Below are 26904 nucleotides of genomic sequence, written 5' to 3' on the forward strand. Positions count from 1 at the left end.
TAAAAAATTAAGTTAAGTGACTTGCCCAAGGTTACACAGCTGGGAAGTATCTGTGGTCATATTTGAACTCAAGTCCTCCTGACTCTGGACCTGAAGCTCTATCAAGTGTAATACCCAACTTCCCCATGTCTTCAACTTTAAGTCCCTTCTTATTTTGCAAGCAATACAGTTGCAGTTCAACAACAACAACAACAAGAAAGACAAAAATAACAGAAAACAAAACTATAGATACCTTCTATGGGTGACAAAAACATTATTTACATGTCCCAGTCCATTGCAGCCTGGCAGGGGACAATGTGGCAGCTCTTGTTTGTTCAATTTCCAGGATAACGAGGACCCATTGAGAGGATTCTCCTTCTGTCTTTTGGCAGCCAGAGGACAACCAGAAGCAGTGCGATGGGAAGTGTATTTACCTGATATGTGACCTTGACCATCACATCCTAACACAGGACATCTGGAAAAATGAAACAAAGATAATTCTTTCTAAAGGACTAGTAGTAATTAAACCAATTTTTTTTAAGTGTGAACATAACTTACTGGGAAAGGATTCAGGAGGGATAAGTAAGATCACAGCATCTAATGGACTTATAAAATGTCAGAGTAGGAAGGGACCATATGCTACACTCATCCTCATATTACAGAAGAAGAAACTGAGGACCACAGAAGTGAAAGACTTGCTTACTGTCACTTCGGTGATGAACAGTAGTACCAGGATTAGCACTTTTCCTTGCTTTTGAATAACTTCTTAAAATGAAGATTTTTTTTTTCTACCCAAGAGAAAAGAAATTTTCATTTATATCAATAAGAAATAAAAAAAGAGTGATTAGAAAGTGGATTTGTTTCCCAGAAATCAGAGAAAACTGAGTTCCAAACCCAAATCACCAGTGTTTGACTAGGTAACAGTATAGAATTCTATAATTTTTCCATTAAATTTAATTTTCTATAAAATGATGACTGATCTACATCTGGGGTTATTGGGGGATATAAATAAAGATGTTGTGCAACTCCTGGATAAAGGTATATGGAAAAATGTATTATGTATTTCTTTTGTACAATCATCTTTCCCATGAATAGACTCATAATTTTGCTATGTTATATACTTTAATTTGTTCTAGGCAGACAAGTAGTACAGTAGGTTGCTAGATGATGCCATGGATAGAACACTTGCAGTCAGGAAGACCTGTGTTCAATTCAGCTTTACATAACTAGTTTTATGACCCAAGATAAGTCACTTAACCTCTGTCTGCCTCAGTTTTCTTATTTATCAAATGGAGATAATAATAGCACCTATCTTCTGGAGTTCTTATGAAGATAAAATTATTTTATATCAATATTTCTATATATATGTATAAACATATTATACACATGTATATAATTTTATAAATCATCAAGCACCATATGAAGGTCAGTTATTATTATCATCATTGTCTTACAATATACTAAAAGCACTAAAGATATCCAAACCTATTTATTTATCAAAAATAAAATAATAATAATTTATATTTTAAGATTTTCAGAGTGCTTTGCAAAAAGTACCCCAGGAAGTAGGTAACACAATTATTTACATTTTACAGATAAGAAACTAGCCTAGAGAGGTTGAGTCACTTGATTAGGTTTATACAACTAATAAATATTATAGTCACTTCTTCTGACCTCAAAGAGAACACCCTTTCCACTACAGTATGCTTCCTCTTTCTTTGCCTCAACAATTACAAATGGTGGAGAGAACCTTGTATTCTTCAGTTGTTTGGGGACTTTTGTCCCACCTTTTCATACTGAACCCTAAAATTTGGTACTCTATTTTTGACTAAATTGCTCTTTGTTTCAAAGCAATGACATGGGTCTAGGGAACATGGGGAATGGTGAATCACAAATATTTGGAAATAGGAAATGCTATGAGAACTGAGATTACGTTACAGAATCATTGATGAGCTTGTTTGTGATATAACCTGTTCATTCCAAGCTGAGGAAAATAGTAGATAAAGGGAATTTTGATATTATTATCAATGAGGCAGTTGCAAATTAATGGAATAAAGACAAAAGCAAAATAGAAATAAATTCTGGAAGAGAATGAAACAGAGGAAAATGAAATGTGAGTGACATGGTTCAGAATGGGTTAAACAGAAGAGGCAAAGGCTATTTTTCAAGAGAAAATGCTTTTGTACAAATCTCTGTCTTTTGATGGCATCTCAATGACTTTTTCTACTTACTCTCCCTTTGCAAGTCTCTTCTATTTTAATGACATGGTGTTATGGAAAATGAGACAATCAGGGAATTGAAGTTAATGCAATGTTATGAAGGAAACATTTTTAATTCAAACATATATGTCACCTTTAAAGTCTATCATTTGGGGCTCTTTTAAGAAAATGGAATTAGATTTAGAATTTCTCTTTTGGCAAATCCTAAACCCCAGGAAAAAGTGTTGTGATATTTATGGTAAAATGACAATTCTACAATGCTACCTTATTTTAAAATAAGCAAAAATAACAATCTGAAGACCACATTTTTCTTTATTATTAAAGAATTTTGTAAATGTTGTTGGCATGATAAGATTTTTTGCAAAACAACACTGAAAAAAAGAAACTCTAGTTTACTTGAATTTTAGGTATATTCATTAGATGTTTTGACAGATTAAAATTTTTTCCCCAATATTTTACATAGTCTTCAATTATATCCCTGCTGAAAGTGCAGACCATTTTCTTGTCACTTTCCTTTAAAGGCTGCAACCTTAAAAGGACATACCGTGAGGCAAAACATTCATTAAAATGCTCCTTTGACCATAACCACTGTACTTACTTAAGTTCAGGATCTTCTTTATCTTCCTTAGTAGGAGTTACTTTGACACCACCTTTCCTGGCCCGGGGGCAGCCAGACAAACTGAAATGTGTACCCAAGAGAAAAAAAAAAGAATAATTTCATTGCTTTTGCTTAGTGGTAGACACTATGACTTTCTTTTCTCCCCAAAAGAATCAATCTTACCTTCTGTGGGAAGCATAATTTCCAGTCACATGTCCTGAACCATCGCAACCAGGGGTTGGGCACCTGGAACATACAAAAGGGAACAATGTTTTTGTTAAGATGGAATTAAAGCAGATAAATAAGTTTTTATCTAATGTAGCAATAAAACTCTTATTGTTAAACAAAATTAATTCCTGATTAATTTTTACTCTTCATAATATACTTTTAAAAAAATTCTCATGCTCTGCTTTAGTATTGATTTTAGGACAAAAGAGTGGTAAGGGCTAGGCAATCAGGGTTAAATGACTTGCCCAGAGTCATATACTTGGGAAGTATCTGAGGCCTGTTTTGAACCCAGGTCCTCCTGGCTAGGCCAGCATTCTGTCCACTAAGTCACATAATATACATTTCAAAATAAAAAAGTGTCTGTGAACTGAGATAGACATGTTACTCAAAGTTAGTAAGTGGTTTTCATAAAAGTTAATTATTTTATTTTATTTTTTTTATTGGTTTAGAATATTTTCCCATGGTTACATGATTTATTTTCTCTCTTTCCCCTTTTTGCTCCCTGCTCCCAGAACTGACAAACCATTCCACTGGGTTTTACATGTATTATTGAAAAATAATTTTATTAAAAACACACAAATTCCAAAGAAATGGTTTATATAGTAGAAAATACATTGAAATTGAAGTCCTAAATTTTTATTTTAGTTTTTAAATCAGTTTTGACTATACTTTAGTTATTAACTTTATGAGCAAAAACAAATCCCTTTACTGCTCCAAACCTCAGTTTCCTGATACAAAAAATAGATACAAATAATTATACTTGTACTTTCTGCCTCATAACAAATAAGATAAAATAGGTAAAGCTCTATGGAAATTAAGCTATCATTGAAGCTGCACTTCTCTGAATGACAGCCACACACGCAAGATCTGAATACTTCAAGCAATAACGTTTTCAAAATCTGTTTGTGTATCTTCTGAGGCTCTACTATAGACAGAGTATATTAATTATTTCAAAGGCCCTGGCTATAGTGTCTCATTAAACTCAGCACCCTGATAAAAAATAAACCTGTGTAAATGTACCTCTTGGCACTAAGTTAAGTGGCAGTTCTGAAATATTCTATAATAAACACTGGAGGGATTCAACCATTTACATGTGTTTGAGGAGGGTGAAAGATGAAGAAAAGGCCTCTAGCCTATGTAAGAAAAGATAGGCTTTTGTTACTCTGATCAAAAAGTGCCAAAATCTAGAAGTTAGTAAAAGTATTTATTTAATCCCTGTTTCCTTTAGTCTTTCCTGCCATTCCCTTTCCCCACATTTTTCCTATATCATCTCTAACCCCACTCATATACCCGTCCTGATCACTCTGGTGAACAGGGATGCTACTGCTATTTCTGTTTTTTTTTTAAATAAGGCATTCTTTTCCTTTGATTATTTCAGATATTTCAGATTATTTCAGAACACAAAGGATGACGAGTCCAGCCTCTTTTCTTTTAATATTTAGGCTTTTACATTTTCACAGGAATACCAATCAGATCTGATACTAACATCAAATCTTTTCCAAAGCAGAATTTGACTATCTCTTTGGAAGGATTTGGACTCCCTTTGGAGAAATATTATTTTTTGAGGATATAATATCAAAGCAGCATTCAAACAATCAAAGTCCAATCATCTTATGCTAGAAAACCTGCAACATGTCCAAAGCCAACTATTTTGGGGCATCTTTATTCTATTTCACAGGAAAGGCTACTAATGCTAGTCTCTTATTGTGATTTTACTAAAATAGTGGTTTACTAGCATGTTGTAATTATAGGAACATCTGTGTCAAATAACCTTGCTTTGGGGTCCTCTTTGAAAAACCAATATGGCCAACAGTATATCTGAATTTGTTCTTGTTTTGGGAATATCTGGAGATTACATTGTGGTATAAAGCATATAAACAAAAGATTATAGGAATAAGGACTTCTTAATTCATATATTACCAATGTCTTCATATATTTTAAAGTTTATGTTTAGATCTAATACTTGAAAAAACATGTTGCAATAATTGGGCTTTTAAAAATATGAAGAATTTCTCATGAGGAGGATGAGCTAATAAATAAAAATGATGATTTTTCCCAAATTAATTTACTTATTCAGTGCCATGCCTATCAATCTACTGAGAAACTTTTTTATAGAATTAGAAAAAATCATAACAATGTTCATTTGGAAGAACAAAAGATCAAGAATATCAAGGGAAATAATAAAAAAATGTGAAGGAAGGCACCTTAGCAGTATCAGATCTTAAACTGTACTATAGAACAGTGGTCATCAAAACAATATGGTACTGGCTAAGATATAGAAGGGCATATACTAGGGGTAAATGACCTCAGCAAGCTAGTGTTTGATAAACCCAAAGACCCCAGCTCTGGGGACAAGAAATCACTCTTTGACAAAAATTGCTGGGAAAATTTGAAAACACTATGGGAAAAATTAGGTTTAGATCAATATCTTATACCCTATACCAAGATAAATTTAAAATGGGTAAATGACTTCATAAATAGTGAAATCATAAAGAAATTAGGTGAACATAGAATAGTATACTGTCAGATCTGTGGGAAAGGAAGGGATTTAAGATTAAGCAAGACATAGAGAACATTACAAAATGTAAAATGAATGACTTTTGATTATATCAAATAAAAAGTTTTTGTACAAACAAAACCTATGCAACCAAAATTAGAAGGAAAGCAACAAACTGGGAAAATTTTTTTATAATAAAACTCTGACAAAGGTCTAATTTTCCAAATCTCTAAGGAACTAAGTCAAATTTTTAAAAAATCAAGCCATTTCCTAATCAACAAATGGTCAAGGGATATGAATAAGAAGTTTTCGCATGAAGAAATCAAAACTATCAATAACCACATAAAAAGTGTTCTAAATCCCTCTTGATTAGAAAAATGCAAATAGAAACAACTCTGAGGTACCACCTCACACTTAGCAGATTGGTTGATATGACAGCAAAGGAAAGTGAAAAATGTTGGAGTGGAAGTGGCAAAATTGGGACACTAATACACTGCTGGTGGAGTTGTGAATTAATCCACCCATTCTAGAGTGTAATTTGGAACTATGCCCAAAGGGCTCTAAAAGATGTCTGCCCTTTGATCCAGATGTACCACTGCTGGGTTTGTACGCCAAAGAAATAATAAAGAAAATGCCTGTACAAAAATATTTCTAGCCACACTTTGTGGTGGCAAAAAATTGGAAAATGAAAGGATGCCTTTCAGCTGGGGAATGGCTGAACAAATTGTGGTATATGTTGGTGATGGAATACTATTGTGCTGAAAGGAATGATGAACTGGAGGAATTCCATGTGAACTGGAACGACCTCTAGGAATTGATGCAGAGTGAAAGGAGCAGAACCAAGAGAACATTGTACACAGAGACTGATACACTGTGGCATAATTGAATGTAATAGACTTTTGTGCTAGCAGCAATGCAATGACCCAGGACAATCCAGAGGAACTTATAAGAAAGAATGCTATCCACATCCAGAGAAAGAACTGTGGGAACAGAAAGGCAGAAGAAAAACACATGACATCACATGGTTTGATGGGAATAGGATTGAGGTTTTGATGTTAAAAGATCACTCTGTTGCAAATATGAATAACATGGAAATAGGTTTTGAACAATGATACATGTATAACCCAGTGGAATTGCTTGTCAGCTCTGGGAGGAGGGAGGGAAGAGAGGTAGGAGAAATCATGGATCGTGTAAATATGGAAAAAATATTCTAAAAGTTGTAGGAGACAGAAGGCAAGGATTTAAGACTATTACTATATTAGAAATGAAAACATATTAATAGTACAATGAAAATAGTTTTTACTTCTCAACCACCCTGGAAGGTACTTGGGGACTCCTAGGTGTCCCAAGACCACATTTTGGAAACTTCTGTATCAAAGTTTCAAAGTATAGCATTATTTACTTCGATTTAGAGAATGAGAATTATTTCTTTGTATATATGGTATACATGTCGATATATATACATACACATATATACATACACATATATACATATATGCATACACATACATACTACAATAAGACCAGTTCAATATATGAAACTGAAATTAAATAGAAAAATTCTCATATTTTAACACAACAACTCTGTGATTTACATCATTATTTAAAAAACCTTCTCAAAACAAGTAAATCTATCAAATAACTTTGACTTTGTAATCGTATTTTTAGTGAAACATTGCTCTGTTTTTAATTTAATTTGAACTCATTTACTCATTAGTGATTATGTCAGCATCTAATTGGGAATAAAAGCAAGAAGTGGCTGGATAACAATCATGCATTTCCTTTCTTTTTTAAGTTTAAAATTATATTGATGTCTTGTCCTTACATAATTTTCATTTCTAAATATAGATAAGCCTCTCACAATCTCCTTCTTGGAGAGCCATTCCTTATAAAAAAGAATAAAAATGATTGAGAAAAAGATCCCAATTCAGCAAAAGTAAACAATGCATTCACCAAACAGGACATTAAAAGCCATTTTCTACATCTATGGTCCCTCACCTCTGAAAAGAAAGGAATATCTCTTCTTTGGAGTCAAGCTTGGTTATAAAAATGTATGATATTTAATTTCTTTTTTATTTTCTTTCAAAAATCTGCTTATTTCCATTCACATTATAATTATTCACCTTCAAATTATACTTACTTAAGCTCCTGAGAGTTGGCAGCCATAAGGGATTTTAGTGTCTTATCAGCCAAAGGGCATCCAGATACACTGAAGAAGAAACAAATTTTGTGAACACACTAAATCTGAAAATAGTAAAAATTTACTCATATCAACTATATTATTTATACTTTTCCATTAAAGAGGCAATGGAAAGTATACTTGACTGGGTGTTAGGAGACCCGGGTTCTTTTCTGAGCTTTGCCATTAACTAGCTATTGTGATCTAGGGCAAATCAGTTAATCCCTTTGGACTTCAGATCTCTCTCCCTGCTATTAAAAAGGAGGTTGAATTAAATAATCCTCTCTAGGCTCTAAAAGCCTGTGACTATGTTCTTCTCTGTCCATCATGATGTCTCTATCTAGAGATTTTAATATTTTCCATCTGTCTACCCAAAGATCTCTATCTGTATTGAGTTGCAATAGAAAGACAAAATACGGTTTCTAAAGATCAGCTGTGTTTTTTCTTTTGGCCTTGATAGGTTATTTGGTGGATAATGTAGCCTATGTGGTAAGTGATTTACTGAAATGTAAATTCCTTTGTCTTCTAGAGTTCTATTTTAATCCTTTAAAATTAACACAAAAGAGTAAGATATAAGGAGATCAAATACTCAACTAGTTTATAACGTGGTTCAAAGAGACAGAAAATATTTTAAATGAAGATGAGTTGTTTATAAACCACACAATGACAAAATACTCAGTATTAAAAAAAGAACCCTCACAGCTAACCAAGTTCACTGGCCTCTGCTTTTATTTCCAATAGTATCTTGCTAACATGAATGAGAATGACTACTGTAAGGAGAGTAGAAGATGAGAGATGATTTAATACCATCAGCTATACTGTCATTTCCTGTTATTAGGTACCTGCGGTGTGAAGCATAATTTCCTGTTACGTGCCCACTTCCATCACATCCAGGAGTTGGACAGCTGGGTGAAAAAAAAAAGATAATCAAAGAATACATTTCAAAGGGTTATATGTGTCATTTACCTTCTTTGCTGAGCATTGAAGGATCCTTAATTCAAAAATAGGTGGACTCAGTTTATTATCATGACTCATTTCTTTGCTACTCAGTGACTAAAGAAGACCAAAATTTGGTGTGCTCGTAACTAGATTTTTGCAGAGAATGCTAAGGGTCATACAAGAACCAATAGCAAACTCAGTAATCTCTTTCAAATTTCAAGTCACATTGAAATGATCTAGGTTGGTTAAAATCATGACCTATATTCTGAGCTTGTTGTCAAGATGAAGTAATTAAAAATGTATGCTTTTTGAAACTATAAAGCAATATAAAAGCTGTATGATAACAATTATAATAGTATATACTTTAATGGTTGACTCTCCTGATAATTCTCAAATGGACACCAAAACTATCAGTAATAGATTTCCTAGTATATTTTCAAGAGGAAAATCAGGTAGGGACTACTATATACAATCGTGACATTTTTTATTAAAAAACAACAAAAAACAACAACCCCTTAATCTTCAGTCTTAGAATTGACACTAAGTACTGGTTCCAAGGCAGAAGAGGGGTAAAGGATAGACAATTGGGGGTTAAGTGACTTGCCCAGGTTAACAGTTAGGAAGTGTCTGAGGTCATATTTGAACCCAGGACCTTCCTTCTTCAGACCTAGCTGTCTATCTCCTGAGCTACATAGCTGCCCCATAATCATTTTAGGAACAACTGACCACTAACCCCCAAAAAGAATTAATGAAGGTTGTCCCAAAAGTCCTAGTGTATGTTTTGGGATGCTCTGCATTTTGAGTGATGGCATATATATAAAATACAAATTTAAAAAGGAGATTTTCAAAATTGGGGAGCTACTGGCTGTTTATAAATAATGTAGTAATTTGCTGGGGAGGGAACAATGGATATTTTTGTGTATTTTGCTCCTATATATAAATTATGATCTGAGTCAGTTCAAACTCAAACAAAATAAAAAATAGTTTCAGACCAATAATCATTCTATACAAATAGACTTTGCAGGCTGCAGTGGGAGAAACATCAACTAAAAATCCATTTCCTTTTATTTCTTTTTATTCTATCAAAAACTTTTAAAATCTTACGGGGGCAGCTGGGTAGCTCAGTGGATTGAGAGCCAGGCCTAGAGATGGGAGGTCCTAGGTTCAAATCTGGCCTCATACACTTCCCAGCTGTGTGACCCTGGGCAAGTCACTTGACCCCCATTGCCTAGCCCTTACCACTCTTCTGCCTTGGAGCCAATACACAGTATTGACTCCAAGACGGAAGGTAAGGGTTTAAAAAAAAAAAAAACTTACGCAAGTGGATTTAAAAAATCTTAAAAAAATAAAAACAAAATAGGAGTTAACATCATAGCAATGCCCTTACTCATCACATTATTTTTGATACTACATAAAAGTGACACATTTAGAGTAAACTGAATCATGTCTGTCCAGCATCTATCCAGCACTAATAATTAGAGGAGAACAAAAATCAGTGACATCACTTGGCATCTACTTATTTTTGACATATTGCTTGGAATCATAGCTTCTCTATATGTTTACAGTATATATGTCACATACCCTATTCAAGGAAATTTCTTTTAGACACAAGGATAGACGATATGTTTTATAATCTCATTATACAAATTCATATTGCAATTTATATAATAACTCAATTAAAATTCTTTTCTCAAATTTTCCTCTTGTTTTCAAATAACCAAAGAAAACTTTAGAAATGGTAGGAAAACCCCCCTACCATTCAGCAAGTGGAGAACAACCTAGTTGTTCCTGAATGTTTTGCAGAAGAAAGATCTGATAGTGAACTGACTCTTATTTTCTAGGCAGGTACCATTTTAGGCACATGTTGCCAGCTCATGTGTTGGGCAAGCATTTTATATGACTTTCAAAAGTTTGGTATTACTCAAATGAAGGGGAAGAGAAAGGAATGAACATTTACAAGGCACCTAGTATGTGCCAGACACTGGACTAAACATTTTATAAATATTATCTCATTTCCTCTTCACAATATATCTGTGAGGTAGGTACCTTTATTATCCTAATTTTACAGTTGAGTCAACTGAATCAAATAGATTCAATGTTTGTACAGAATCCTACAGGTAGTGAATCTCTGAGGCTGCATTTTAATTTAGGTCTCCCTGGCTTCAGTCTCATCATTCTATTCACTGTGTCACCTAACTGTGTCTTCTACTTAGTTCCCTAAACGAACCTTCCTCCATCCATTTATTCAATAAATTGTTATTAAGTGCTTATGATGGGCTATTTGATGTTGGTGAGGTACAAAATGTAGGTAAAACAAGATTCCAGTCTTCATAGAATTTATAATATAGAATAGTGAAAACAAAAAATAAACATATTAATTCTTTTGAAATTAAAGTTAGGAGTTAAATGTAAACCATTTAGAGGCAGTATTGTCTAGGAGTGCTCTTCAAGTTTGAAAGTCTGGATTCTAGCACATCTCATCAAAAATGATCTGTGACCTGGGGCAACTCTCTACCCTGTTCTAGATTTCAGTTTCTTAATGGTACAACAAATAAATGTGTTCAATATTAGTGACAAAAAGATAAAAGTAACAGAATCTTCTTCTTCAAAAAGCCAAAAACATAATATTGGAACTGTGGAGGTAGGAATAATGCAAGCATAGAAATAAATATATTACCAGGAAGAATGTGAGCAATGAAGAGATTCAGAGAAGTATGGAGGAAGGTAGAATGACTGTGATTTAGGTGGACTAGATAAGAGAAGGATTTTAAAAGGTAGAGATGAAAAGTAACATGCTCCAACTGTGGAGAATTGCCTGTAAGAATTCACTTAAGTGGGAGAGGGCAGCATGACACCAGGGAATAGCCAAAATAGCTTTGAAGAGGGAATAGAGTGAAATGAGGCTGGAAAGTTATAGGGGACCTTTAGAGCAGAGTAGAGGGAAAAATATATGTACCTACTATTTAAAATATATATCTGTAAATTTACATGACAAGTACAGTAATGAACTACATGGAAGACCAGTTAAATATTTTCAAATCTACTCTGCAAAGAAGCATTAAAAAAGAAACAACAGTATAGAAGAAATAGCATTGAGCTATGAGTTAGAAAATTCAAATTCTAGTCCTATGTCTGACACTAACTAGCTTTGAGGCCTTGGGTAATGCCATGTATGGATCTCATTTTTCTCAGTTCTAATAATAGTGTCTAACACTTTAAAATACTATAATGAGTGGTTTTTAACTGGATGATCTCTCAAATCTTTTCTAGTTCTAATATTTTATGCTTTAAATTAGAGAAAAGAGAAAGGAAGAAAGAATGAATATAGAAAGGGTAATCATACTAAAGATATGACTTAGAGTTGGAAATGTATGATATATCAGAGGTCATTCTAAAAGCATCAATATTAGAGGGGGGAAAAAAGCAAATTAGTTCCTCCAGTGAGTCCCACTCAACCTGTGAAATAAATTCCAGGATAACGGATATCATCATAGAATTAAACTGTGGTTGAGTCAAGCACGTATAGATTGGTAGCAAGACTTTTTATATTTTAAGAACCTATAAGAGTTAGACAGCAGAAGGGAGTGGGAGAAAGTAATATGTGTGAAGCACGGTTACAAAATAATAAGACCCTATGAGATAGTACTTAAAAAATAAATGAATATTCCAGAACTCATCTAAATGAACACTGTTTGTTCAAGTTATCCCCTGAGGAAGCCATGTATTTATTCTAAAGATACTACCAGGATGCTCTTCTTTGTGATTGTCTTGGAACTAAGCCAAATAACAAAACCAGTTTCATCACCATTCACAACCAGTTTATTCATTCAAACTGATCCTGCTGTTTGATCATTAAATGTACTCAAGAATGACCCCTGAATAACTTGATGATTAGTCAAACCCAAATCTGTCCTCAGAGATTGAAGAGATATCATTGAGAATGTTAAAAAGAAAGGGCTAGAAGTGCTAACAATTCCAAAAACATTTTGAGTAATAGTAGGATTACAGTAATAGTATATATAGACCTAAAAGATGAAGATGTTCTTTAAAATGCTAATATTAAAACACAGTTATAAACACACATGGAGATATAGGCTCTGGAGTATTTGTTAAAAATTATGCTTTAAAAAATTGCATATGTATATGACTTTTCCAGGAGACAACTTGAAAAGCAATACTCATTTGGCTGAGTTTTCAAATATTCATTCCTTTAAAAAATCTTACTATTTCATAGTCAGACTTCAAATATATTACTTTTTTCACCTCAGCTATATAACTAACAGGTTCTCTTTTTTTAACCTCACCTTCTGTCTTAGAATCGATACTAAGTTTTGATTACAAGCCAGAAGAATGGCAAGGACCAGGCAATTGGGGTTAAGTGACTTTTCCAGCATCACATAGTTAGGAAGTCTCTGAGGCCAGATTTGAACTCAGGAAGTTGAGTCTTCCTGATTTCATGACTGGCACTCTATCCACTGGGTCACCTAGTTAGGAGAATATTAGTGCTAAAAAGAGGAAGGGTTTTGTGCTAAGAAACATCTTATGATTATTGGAATGTATGTATAAGTGTATATTGTGTACAATTATGTAATTGTACAAGTGTAGTCTAGTCTTTCTTTCTCCTGTTCAGCTTTATATTCAGTTCATTGCACTTCTACATTATCTGTCTAAGATGGACCACTTGATGAATTAATTTGATTAGGTGATCACAAAACTACAATGTGTTAGTCTTGGCAATAAACATTTTTCATGCATTTTGTTTTTCCTGGATGAATTGTTAAAATGACATCCTTTGATTATCTTTGCAGTATTTTGGAATGGGATGTAATTATCACAATGCCATCCATAAACAATAATTTCTAGAAGGCCTCACCATTTTTGTGAAAACTTCTGCTATCTAGTCTCAGTTTTGAACCAATTCTTTTATGATGGTGGCAAAACATTTGGAATATATGCTTCTCTGTTTTAGTGTACATGTCATTAATTAATTAAACTAAGTTATTCTGTTGAGCCTTTTAAGGAATCTATATGTTTGGGATGTACATTGTTAGAGGAGAGCTTTCAATTTTTTTGTTTAAAAAAGTAAATAATGTTGGATCTTATATTCTCTACATCTTCAAGTCAATTTTCCGCAGATGTGTTTTTTATGAAGAACTATTTTAAAAAACTTATCTGCTCTCTTATAATTTCATCAAAGATATCCTTGATGTTTGTAGATCATTCTTATAAACATTAGGAATGATAAATGAGATATATAGGTCAATAATTTCTGATGTTTTCTTGACTGAATTTTTGTTATTAATATTATCTGTAATTCTTCTAAATATTTGTGTCTTTTCTTTAAGGGACATAGCTTGAAATTTGACCCCTCAATAGTTGAGATAAAACCCAATTGCCTCTATGTATACTTGTTCTAGAGCATGTGTTGTGTATACACTGCTTTTCACAATTTAAAAGCCAATACTTTTTATTCATAAAGGACACTGGGTATTGAGGTGTTAGAGTCCAAATGTTATAGTTCAATTGTCATTGATGGTGAGAATAGATAATTTTGGAAATACTGGGAAATGAGTTCTATTTTCTATGCTTTACCTAATTCCATCTTTATATTTTAAGCAATCTTTTGCTTTGTTTTGCCTTATTCAACCTTTTGCAAAACAATCCTTTTTTTGAGACATTACTGTTTGTAATCTTCTGTATTCCTTCTCTACACTGTTTTATAAATCAATTTGTATTCTCAACACATTCTCCCCTTTGCTGCCATTTCTTTCTTCTTGGCAAAGAGATCAAGTGGTTGGAAACATAGGTGGACTGGTCAGATTGTGAGAGGAAAGGATAACAGATGGAAAGCCCAAGTAGTCCCTCAGTACCCACAAGATGCTAAAATGTCTAGAGAAAGGCTTTCAGAATATTAGGTAGATTGTCTGTGGCAGAATTATGGGAGCAAATAGGCAGGAATCGCAAAGGATGAGAAAGGGTGAATGGATGGTCATCTGTACTGTTGGAAAAAGTACCTACTTTGAAAAGATCAGAGATCTATCAAAATACTAAATCAAAAGCTTACCAGAAATTAGGTGTGCACCAGAATTAAACATTAAGGCCAATAGAGGGATAATCAACACTTTATTTGTGTTTTCTATGTTCTGGGCAATATGTTTTTGATTTGAGGACCACAAAGGAGTTTGTGATATGATCTCTGTTTGCAGAGAATTTTTAGACTATTTGGATAGGTGAAACACATATATAAGAAAAGTTGACTAACAATATAAGACAGGTGATAATGTATGGGGCACCTTGACTTAGTGGGTAGACAGCTAGCTGTAGAGGCAGGAAGATTTAGCTTCAAGTCTTGCTCCTAACATACATTGGCTATGTGACTCTTTAGCAAAACCTTTCATTTTTCAGTACTCCAGACAATTCACTCAAGATTATAGGTTGCAAAAGAGATGAATATACATGTAGAAGGAATTTCCTCATTGGCTGTGTCCTAATAAAATTTCAAATTCTATCCCTAAAAAAGAAAGAATGAAAGAAAAGAAAGTACATGATAGGTGCCTATGTGTGATAGTTTAGAGAAAGCAAAAATCAGTCTGCCCTGGGGTAGCCTGGGACAATTTCACAAGGGAAGAAGGGCTTGCTTTGAAGGTAAAGTAGGAATTGGATAGGTGAGAAAGGAGGGTAATCTAAATGAGGAGAATGGCACCAGTAAAGGTCCAGGTGCTGTATTGATGGCAAAACATAATATGAACTTTTAAAAATCCTCAAACTGTCAACTCAAGATTCCAATCTGATCCTCCTTCAGTTAGAAACATTTGGACTTCTAATAACTTTCTCTAATTCTAAATAAATAGTGAAATGTGTTCAGCTGAACATGTTCCAGATCTACAGAAGTCATGCATTTTGGTTAGTGCGTGGTTGGGATATTGTGGTACAGCTGCTATGACTATACTGTTTTGTTGGAGAACTATTCTTAGGCATTTGTCACTCTCTTTAAAATGACTTGTCTATTTAGTGTGTAAAGAAACTGCTAAAATAACAAAGGTGTTAAAGATAAGGTGGGCTGTTACCCTTTTAGCCTGTACAGCAGCATTACAGTGCCCAGAATAAGTGGGGACCTTGTACATTGTATTGCATCTTCAACTCCTGTCCTTAATGTTCTTTCGTTTAAACTCCAGAATCATAGAGATGTGGTTGCTTTGTTTCAATCTATAACATGGACTATACTTTACATAGGTAAAATTGACAGCAAAAGCTTCAGGGGAGAATGATCACTTTCTTGTCACCTTTGATAGGGATGAATGGGCGAGTCACAAAAAAAAAACAAAACCCTGTTACAAATGCCTCTTTAGGGAGAAAATTTATTGCCACCCAAATGCTTTGTAGTCTAATATTCCCTCCCACAAATCTGTGAAAGCTTCTTTTTCTTCAATGACCTCCGTTTTTAACACATTAATTGGTCATTTATTCTCCATCCATCTTCATTTCTCTCTTCCATGATAAAGTTAGTCAGTCAAAAAACATTTATTAAGTGCCTACCTACCATGTGCCAAGTGCCATATGCCAAGACAGTGGTAATTGCTGGGGATACAAAAAAAGGATATATATATGTATACATATATGTTTGCATATGTATACATATATATTTTTTTCCCTGTCTTCAAGCTTTCTGAGATTCTCTCATTACTTCTCTGACTGTTTCTTCCTTATATTCATTGATCAATTCTCATCTTTTTACTCCTCAAATGCAGTTGGCCACCAAGGTTCTTCTACTGACTCTTCTCTTCCCCTCCCCTCTCCTTTCCTCTCCAGCCTACCCTTTCTCTATAACATTTTCTTTTGATCTCAACCACTGCTATAGCTAAAATAATCACCTAAATGAAAATGAGTCTCCAATTTATTTAACCTTTGTCTACTGTAATCTCTCCCCAAAACTTTAATCTCATATTCCCAAGTGTCTCAGAGATACTTCCATCTGGATGTCTCATTGAAACATCAAGCTCAATATTTATGAAACTTATTTGCTAATATCCTTCTCCATTCCAAGACTGTCCTACCCTTTCCTTTCCTTTTTAAAAAGTTCTCAAATAAACAGAAGTTTATTTAGGGGTAAAAAGTCGATTATAATCAACACAAAAAATAAAGATCCCAAACAAATTTTTTATTTGGTACTAGTGATAGTCACAATTTATTATTGTTTTCCCTGGGTCTGGATATCCAGCACAGTGAAACTGAAGGTATTCGATTCCTGATTTTTCATTTAGGGATATACATTTGTCTAAGCCACAGTTCTCCTAATTTCAGACAAATAACTTCATAGTTTGATCTTCCATCACATTTGCCACCTGGTAATCATCCCTTTCTTTTGGGCATCTTTCACTATTTCACTCTTACTACGGCTATTTTAATTCACATTTTCAACTTTTTTAGCTACCTCATGTTAGTAGACTCCTAACAGGTTTTCTTAACTACAGATGATGCAATTCCTTTGAGTCTTGTTTCCTTTTTCAATTCATCCTTCACATCAATGCTTGATATTTTTAATGCATTTATTTAATACATACAATATTAAATATTTAATATTTTTAATGTAACACTCAGATTTCTCTTCCATTGAGAAAAAAGAAAAAATCTTTTGTGGTTTTAGTAGCATAAAGAAAAAAATATAAATTCTTGATTATGACATTTAAGTCCCTCAATAACCTGTCTCTAAACTACTCTATTTTATTTTACATTACTGCTTGTCATGTCATCTAAATTCCATACACACTGGGCTAATATTCATCTTCTGTCTTCAACATGTCCCCTTTTCTCTCCCTCTTTTCATTATATTATCTTACATGCCTATAATGGATCATGGTATGACCCCCATTCTCTTTTTGTGGGATTCTTTCCTTTCCTTGAGGGACCTCAGATTGCCAATGAGATTATGAGGGCACTTCCTCGAAGTTTTCTCTTACTCTCCCCTTCCCATCCATGAAAGTAATCTCTTTGTGTAAGTATCTAATAGCACTTTGCTTTATATTAATCTCACTCCCCCACATATTATAATTATTTATTTACATGCCTTTTCTCTATTATATTGTAAGCTCCACAAGAACAGTCATTGTTGTCTCTGCCTCTGTATCTTAAGTATAACACACAAAATATCTTTCATAAATAGATGGCAGAGTGGAAAGATTACTGTACTCGGTGTCAGGCAAACTGAATTTTAATCCTGGTTAAATCAGCTACTACTAGTTGTGTGACCATGGGCAATTCAGTTAAAATTTCTATTCCTTATCTGTAAAATGGGTAAAATAATTTTTGAACTACATACTTTAGAAGGATTGGGGTTTGTGGGGAATATACTTTGTTAGGTTTAAATCTATGTTGAAATATGAGCTATAATTATTATCTTTGTTATTACTCATAAGAAAAGTTTGTTAAATTGAATTGAACATAACCTAGTATAATACTAGATACATAGTAAATTGCAGCCCTTCGATGGATAAGTGGTTGAAATCTTTAAACATTAATGAAAACAAGTATACGACTCATTTTATAATATTGCTAACATGTTTTGTTTAATCCTCCTCTCAGAAAAATGACTACAAGTGCATTGTGTATCACTTACGTTATGAGTTCCTTTTTGAGTTCTCTGGCATGGAGCTTGGGTTTAGGACTTGGGATGGAGACCTCTCCTGGGTATTTTTTTTCCTCTAAATTTTCTGGAGAGCTCACTGGGTCTTTCTGAAAAAAGAATACAGATATATCATGTGGAGGGGACTAATCTTTTCCCCAATTACATCTCAGATATAATCATTAGAGAAGAAATATCTAGAAAAAAGTAATTCATTGTAACAATTAGAGCAAGTGGTATTTCTGCATGATATAAGTGATGCATTCTTTTTTTCATTTTGAAGACACAGAGATAAGAAGTGATATCGACTAAATTTGGTTACAGTTCCGGAAGAATATAGGAACAGTAATGATATACTTTCAGACAGCCATTACTAAAATAATCTTCAAGTTTTAAAAAAACTAAATATAGAATTTGAGACAAGATGATATAGTAGAAAGAGCACAATACTTGGTATCAGAAGAGTATGAACCCTGGCTTCAGTACCAGCTAATGGTACTGTGGACCATAATGGACAAGTGATTTAAACTTTTGGAACCTCTATTAATATCTGCAAAATGGATAATACTTGCACAGTCTAACTCCAGGATGTTAAAAGGAAAGAAATGATCTAATTATATAAAATGAAGACTTTGAGTCTATAATGGACCCTCTGCCAGTTGAAATTCTCCTACCTATGCTATGAGACCTCCTTCATGATATGATATGATATGATATGATATGATATGATATGATATGATATGATACTCCCTCATGAAACTTCTGATAGGTCCAGGCAGAACTGACCTTTGCTTCCTTGGACATATGATAATAACCCATTATTTTCTCATGTTCTTATAATATTCTGTTAGTTTTAGAATGATTGTATAGTCATTTTAAAGTTCTTTTATAGTTATATGTGCTCATGTATCTTATTTCCCCTGCTATATTTAAATCTGTAAGAGGAGATACTATGCATTCATTATCTTTGCATCTCCTGTAGTGCACAGAATAATGTTTTGAACATAAAAATACTGGAAAGATGATTGTTGAATGAACTATTAAATCCCCTAGAAAGTAGTTACTTCTTATTATAACTATTACTAATTAAGGTCAATTCTATACTTTTTCTAAGTTTACAAGGACAGGGACCTATATTCCTGTCAACTGAAAATGACTTAATGACTAATGTTAATATGTTTTGGACTTCATTTTTATTTTTATATTATTTAGATGATTTTCTTAATCCCTCACTTGATTGCTTCCCATTCCCCTTCTTGTCTTTTAAAAGAGACGTGAATGGCCAATTATGTATTAGAGAATGATATTTCTTACTTCCTATTTTAATATTGAATCTTTCATGTTAAGACTATGGTCACAAAACCCCTTCATTATATTTTTGATTATAGAGTCAAGTATTATGTATCTTTAACATGACCCATTCATTTGTAGATAAAAATGTAAAACCTACCATCTGTTGTTTTACTGCAGAGTTTTTATAAGCATTATAGAAGTGAATTTTAAAAAGAACTCTATTAATTATAAAAGTTTATGTTGGTTTCTGAAATTAAGTATAAAAATAATAATAAGAGTTGTGGGACATATATCCTTTTATTCTGGGAAGAAAAAGCCAATATTTCAATAGTCATTTCTCCTGGAACAAATAATTATCTTTTGAACCATTTACATTTATCCATGAGATTATGTTTGGAAATAATCAAACTTTTTTTCCATTTTCTTTGTTTAACATTCTATCTTAGGAAATATATATATAATATATGGTATAATATTCAGGTGCCCCATACTTAATACAGTTGGGATAGAATATGGCAGAATTTTAGCCAAGAGAAGTATTTAATATTAGTTTCCCAAATGACTAAGGTTAAAAGAATTCATTATCTTTGTAATAAAAATTAAAATATGTAGTATGATTTTCAAAAAAAGCCTTTGGATATTTGAGAAAGAATTTGTATATTTGTGTGTGTGTTTTCCAGAAAGAATGTGCGTGCAATGAAATTCCATTAATGTACAGATGGAAGTTTATATTGATTTCAGCAAAGATCAGAACATAATGGTAACATGAATAACAGATAATAGCATCTGGCACTTTTAACATTTTTTAAGCCCTGAAATCTTTGGAGAACTGACAGTTGAACTGAACTGACAGCCCTAGTTATTTCTCAGTGCTTTCCTTTCAGAGATATTTTGAATTTTTTCCAGATTCAGGATTTTTTTAAAGGGGGCATCTGGACAGGCTATTTCACTGAGAGAGACAGACAATATTTTCTGGAAATTACCACCAAAATTAAGCAACTGTTGTGCATATGAACTAGATAACAATGAATTAGAAATAGATATAATCACTCAGTTTCTTTGCTTGGGCACTGAGGATGGAAACAGGAAAGAACCTTTTAGTCTTCACCTTGTAAACTATAGCCAGCAGTTGTGCCTAATATGCTGTCAAAATTTCTTGGTAAAAAGTACAAAATTTCTACCAGACAGCAGTTTTGGGTGGCAGGATAACTGCTGGTCTAGGTATCAGAGTTTATCTATCTATCTATCTATCTATCTATCTATCTATCTATCTATCTATCTATCTATCTATCTATCTCTGTCTATCTGTTTATCTATCTATCTAATCTATTTAGGTTATAGTTCTGATTCTGATATTTATTACCTATATGACCTTGGCAAAATCATTTAAATGATTTACATCTCAGTTTCTCAATTTATAAATGGGGATGATAAAACATACATTACTTAGTTTATAGACTTTCTGGGATGGAAACTCTATCTTAGAAATATAAACTATTACTTTCTGGATATTTTATTTATATGACATTAATCAGAAACAGTTATTGAGTTCTCTGAATAGTTCTGGGCCCAGGGGAAGAGGAAGAGAGAGAGAGAGAGAGAGAGAGAGAGAGAGAGAGAGAGAGAGAGAGACAGAAAGACAGACAGACAGACAGACAGACAGACAGAGAAGAGAAATAGAAGAAAGAAAGAAAGAAAGAAAAAAAAAAGAAAGAAAGAAAGAAAGAAAGAAAGAAAGAAAGAAAGAAAGAAAGAAAGAAAGAAAGAAAGAAAGAAAGAAAGAAAGAAAGAAAGAAAGAAAGAAAGAAAGAAAGAAAGGAAGGAAGGAAGGAAGGAAGGAAGGAAGGAAGGAAGGAAGGAAGGAAGGAAGGAAGGAAGAAAGAAAGGAAGGGAGGGAGGAAGGAAGGAAGGAAGGAGGGAAGGAAGGAGGGAGGGAAGGAAGAAAGAAAAAAGAAATGAAGAAAGAAATGAAGAAAGAAAGAAAGAAAGAAAGAAAGAAAGAAGGAAGGAAAGAAGTAAAGAAGGAAAGAAGGAAAGAAAGAAAGGAAGGAAGGAAGGAAGGAAGGAAGGAGGGAAGGAGGGAGGGAAGGAAGGAGGGAAGGAAGGAGGGAAGGAAGGAAGGAAGGAAGGAAGGAAGGAAGGAAGGAAGGAAGGAAGGAAGGAAGGAAGGAAGGAAGGAAGGAAGGAAGGAAGAAAAAAGAAAGGAAGAAAGAAAGAGTCTCTATTTGCAAGGAATTATTTGAATGTTTGTTATAACCAAGGTCAAAATTAGCCTAGCACCAGCTGTAGTAATGACTCTTTCCTCCAGTGTGGCTACCACACCTACCTTTTTCTTGTTTGTCTCTCTCCTCTCTTCTCTTATTCCTTGCCTCCCTCTCTCTTATTCTCTCTTCCTCTTCCTGTGCTGTAGATGACCTACAGGTACTGCTTAGCTTTTCTAGGGTCAATAAGGTGCCTGACCCTTTCTGAAAACAAATCACTTGGAAATTAGAATTAATTTTCTTTCCCCCCAGATGTTTTAGTGTACTGTGGTGATTTGAAAACCCCCTATTATATCCCTCTTATTCAGGATCAAAGTAATTTGTAGCAGAGAAAAAAAGATTTCTAAATCAATTACACATCACCAAGTCATTTTCTAAATTTTCATCTATGTACTTGCTTTCAATCTTCCATGTCTTATTTTTGTATTTTGTATGCAGTGAGGGTCAATTAGCCTAATGGGTCATCTCAATGGGCCTGAATTTAACACTGGAAATATTCAGAGAATTCAAGGATATCAGGACTTACTGCTCTAGCCCTTTAGGAATAACAAACTTCCTGTCAACTTAACACCCAGTGCCTATGAGAAAGGGTAAATGAATCTCCTAATTAGAAACAGATTCCTTTCATCCCACAATCCCACCAAACTTCATGCCTAGATGCAGACAGAGAGTAGCACAGTACTCAAGTTCCCATGGACTGAGCTGAGCAGTTGCTCAATACCAGGCAGATAAAGGAACACTTTAAAAAACAAAATGACAAGTACTTAAGTGGCAACTGGGGGACAACTTGTCAGAGATATGGGGAATTGAACTTAAGGGAGATGTTAGAACTAGATGACTTCTGAGGGGCCTTCCAAATAAGGAATGCCATTGCTAAGGTCCTGGTCATTTTGAAGTTTGAGTTAATATTAAGATAATGAATGAAGTTCTGCAGCATATTTAGGGCAGTGAAATGGTGGTACAGGGAAAGACTGAGGAGCTTGAATCAGGAAGACCAGAGTTCTCATCTGGCCTCAGAAATTTACTTATATGTATGACTTTGTTTTCCTCAGTTTCCTCCACTGTAATATGGGGATAATAATAGTACCTACTTCTTCGGGTTGTGAGGATACAAATTAGATATTTGTAAAAAACCTAGCACAATGTTTGGCATATGGTAGGCACTTAAGTGTTAGCTATCATCATCGCAATATCTTAAGGGAGTCACAGTTTTTTGGAAGGGACCTCAACAACCTTCTAGTCCAAACTAAACTCAAAAAGAACTTCCCATTAAACTATAACAAGAAGTCCAGGCTCTGATTGAAGACCTATAATGATGGGTGAATCCACTTTTTTTTTAACTCTTGCCTTCTGTCTTACAATTGATTCTAAGTATTGGTTCCAAGGCAGAAGAATGGAAAGGGCTAGACTATGGGGGTTGAGTGACTTGCCCAGGGTCACACAGCTAGGAAGTGTCTGAGGTTAGATTTGAACCCAAGCCCTCCTAGCTCTGAGCCTGACTTTCAGCCCACTGGAGCCACCTAACTGCCCTGAATCCACTACTTTTCAAAGCATCCCATTCCACTCATGGAAAGGTTTAATTCTTAGGAAGTTATTCATGATATCAAGTCTTAGTTGGATTCTTTGCCTCCTCCATTTGTTGTTCCTGGTTCTCCCCTATGAGCCCTAAGAGAACAAGTCTAATTCCTCTTTCATGACAGTCCTTCAGGTGCCTGAAGACAACCAACATGTGCCCTTTAGGACAAGCATCCCTTGTTCCTTCACAATGTGCATTTGTGACACAGACTCCATAACCAGGTCGATTGTCTTTCACTGGATGCTCTTGAGCCAATCAAGGTCCTTCTTCAACCACGGCAACCAAATTTGAACACAGTGTTCTAGATAGGCTTGAACCAGTGCACTACACAGTAGAATTATCCTTTTAAAATTGTTTTTTCTAAAACCTATGATTCTCTTAATGCACCTCAAAATGTTGTAGGTTTTAAATTTTTTTTTTGCTATCACATCATAGTGATCATGCATATAGCATTTTCAGTGCACTAAAACTTTCCTAGGGAGGGATAGAGTGCAATGAGGGCTAGACTGAGAGTCAGAGGAGCTGAATTCAAATCCTGATTACTATGTGACTGAGCAATTTATCAAAGTCTTCATGGTCTCAATTTCCTTTAGATAAGGAAATTGAACCAAGATACCTTCCAGCTCTAAATCTATGATGCTTTGGACATGTATTTTCTAAATGTACATAATTAAATATAACTTACTTTTTAATAGTGTTGATATTCATATACTTCATTTACTATACAGAAAGTACATCTTATAGATTGTGTTTATGTATCAAACTATAGATATATTTATAAATTTATATATTGATAATGTAATATATACACATATATAACCACATATATATGTGATATATATATATAATATCCATTTTTCTAGGCTAGTATTTTTTAAAATCCTTACCTTCCATATTAGAATCAATATTATATATTATTTTCAAAGCTAAAGAGTGGTAGGGATTAGACAATGGGGGTTAAATGACTTGTTCAGGGTCACAAAGCAAGGAAGTATCTGAGGTCACATTTGAACCCAGGATCACCTATCTCCCAATCCATTGAGCCACCTAACTATCCATACTCCCCCTGCTAATTTCTTAATGCAGATTTTTTTTTTCATATCCCTAGTGCTTAGCTCCATGTCTAGCAAATCATAAACCTTTAATACATGTTTGTTGAAAGAATGGATAACAAATGGAGTATGTAAAGATGTAACAGCGTGGCTAAGGTGTCACACTATGGGGAGGGAAGGAAATAAGCAAAAATTATATAGTGCCTACTATGTGTCAGGCAATGTGCTAAATGCTTTATACATATTATCTTATTTGATAAGAAAATGGAGGTATTCTAGGTTACTCTTACTGATAATTTGCTCATCTGTTTTTCCTATAACAAAGAATCATGGGATTTCAGTTAAATGTTATAATTAGGGTAGACTACACAACCTATAAGTTTCCTTCCAGTTCATAGTTTAAAAAATTTTTTATCATCTTTAATACACATTTAATACACTGTGCCAGAGTTTAAAAAATACATGTTGTTAGATTACTAAACTCTAAGGATGCTTCCAGCACTTCCTAAACTTTCTTCTGGCAGATGATGTATTACTATACATTCCCAAATTTTTTAAATAGTTTGTATATCTGTCATATCTGAAAGAAAAATGCCATCTGTGATAGTATGTGATTGTGTATGAGTGTGTACATATATACACACACATACATGTATATATACAAAAATATAGAACATGAAAATCCAGATTATTTAAAAATTGAGACTATATATTCATATTACATATATATTCTCAACCACTTATCTTACAAATGCGTGCTGTTTGTCACAAGGGGAATTTCTTCAGTGAGACTTATTGCCAGTATTATAAAAAGCACTATTAATGCTAGATTAACAATATGATAATTTTATTAATAAAGGCAGCACTTTAAAAAAAGTTATATTTATTCACATTCCTTATCATTGAGTATCACGAGTATCCAAAAATTTAAAGTTTTTTCGTTAACAAAAAGGCAATCAAGGGGAGCAGAATGGGGAAGATGAAGCATTTTATCAACCAAGATTTTCTCAGGAAGAGCAATATTAAAGATATAATTAGAAAGATGTATTATTAATAAAGGAAGAGGGCCAATTATATAAAGAGAATGAGAGATGATAAAAATAATAGTTAGCATTCATATTGTGTCTTCTCTGTGCCAAGAACTTTATAAATATTCTTTTGTTTGTTCCTCATAATACTGGTAGAGGTGGTTTTATCATCCTCATTTCACAGTTGAGAAAACTGAGGCAAAATGAAGTCAAGTGATTTGCCCAATGTCACACAACTAGTAAGTGTGTGAGGCTGGATTTGAACCTAGGTTTCTCTGACTCCAGGCCAAATGCTTTATCCACAGCACCACCTATGTATCTAATGACTTAGCATTGTGTTCCACTGCCCTGCTAAGAGATTTGGAAGAAAGATCCTAGTAAATTGGGTTGATCCAGTATAAGAGATTTATAAGGAGACATCCAATGGAGTTGTAGAGAATGAAAAGGCACTATGGGTTTAAACCTCATTGATGGATCACAAATCTACTGACGTATGTATTTAACATTAAATTCAACTGATGCTTCCTGGTCCTTACCACTGTTGGCTAATCTCAGCCCCAGTGAATCACCCCAATTAGATTTCTTCTTAGTTCAGTCATGTGGACATAGATGTAAAATATAGTGAGGTACACATTTGCATTGATAGTTTTCCATTTTTATGTGACTGTCCTATAGAGAGGTAACATAGTTTGGTAGAATGGGAAACTTGGAATCACAAGACCTGGATCTGAAGCCTAGATGATCTATTTATTTCATGGACAAGTCACTTTACCTGTTTGAGTCTTGGTTTCCTCCCTTGTAAAATGGGATGTTTAAACTAAAAGATTTCTAAGATCTCTCCCAGCTCTAGAATCTATTGATAACATTCCATACCATAAGTTTAAATTTGAGACTTCCAGTAAAATTTAGTAGTCAATCCCCTGTCTACAAACAAATCCACTGTATTGGAGAATCCTCTTTCCTTTAGAAACCTCAGCCACTGCAGAGCCTGGTTTAGAAATATTTATACCTATGACTATACCTTGATTAACCTGAATGATTAGGAAAAGACATTACTTCTCCAGGTGAAATTTCCTCATTTCCTCCTTCCTAGACTTCTTATATTGCATCTCCTCTAATTTTCTTTGTAAACCTTAATGTGTTATTTTACAAATGTAAATTATTGGTATTTTCTCTCCTTTCTTGTCTTTCAATTCTGTATTCTTTCCAGTTTGTCAGTGAGATAAAAACCAATAAAAATGTCCATTTATTCAAATTTGACACCTTACTTTGTGGTGATTGAGATAGAACAATACTGATTCTCTTTCATGGAGAAATCACCTCTAACCAGGTGAATTGGAGCAACAAAATTTCCAGGGTAACACATAAATATCATATCTCTATTTAGGGTTTAAAAGGAATAAATCCAGGATAGGAACCAAATCCACAAAAACAAA

General features: G+C 33.8%; 1 protein-coding gene across 11 annotated transcripts in view; it reads right to left on the reverse strand.

Annotated features, from left to right (window-relative positions):
* ST18 (ST18 C2H2C-type zinc finger transcription factor) overlaps nucleotides 1–26904 on the reverse strand; it is a 349790-nt gene that overhangs the window by 27951 nt on the left and 294935 nt on the right. For all 11 annotated transcript variants that reach the window (XM_007487130.3, XM_007487129.3, XM_056823905.1 and 8 more), the window contains 6 exons: nucleotides 18253–18368; nucleotides 8543–8605; nucleotides 7662–7730; nucleotides 2980–3042; nucleotides 2797–2877; nucleotides 233–454 (listed from right to left, as the gene is read on the reverse strand). In XM_007487130.3, coding sequence (XP_007487192.1) covers nucleotides 233–454; nucleotides 2797–2877; nucleotides 2980–3042; nucleotides 7662–7730; nucleotides 8543–8605; nucleotides 18253–18368 — 614 coding nt within the window. The remainder of the gene's footprint in view (nucleotides 1–232; nucleotides 455–2796; nucleotides 2878–2979; nucleotides 3043–7661; nucleotides 7731–8542; nucleotides 8606–18252; nucleotides 18369–26904) is intronic.

Source organism: Monodelphis domestica, chromosome 3 (assembly GCF_027887165.1).
Source record: "Monodelphis domestica isolate mMonDom1 chromosome 3, mMonDom1.pri, whole genome shotgun sequence".
Lineage (NCBI taxonomy): Eukaryota > Metazoa > Chordata > Mammalia > Didelphimorphia > Didelphidae > Monodelphis > Monodelphis domestica.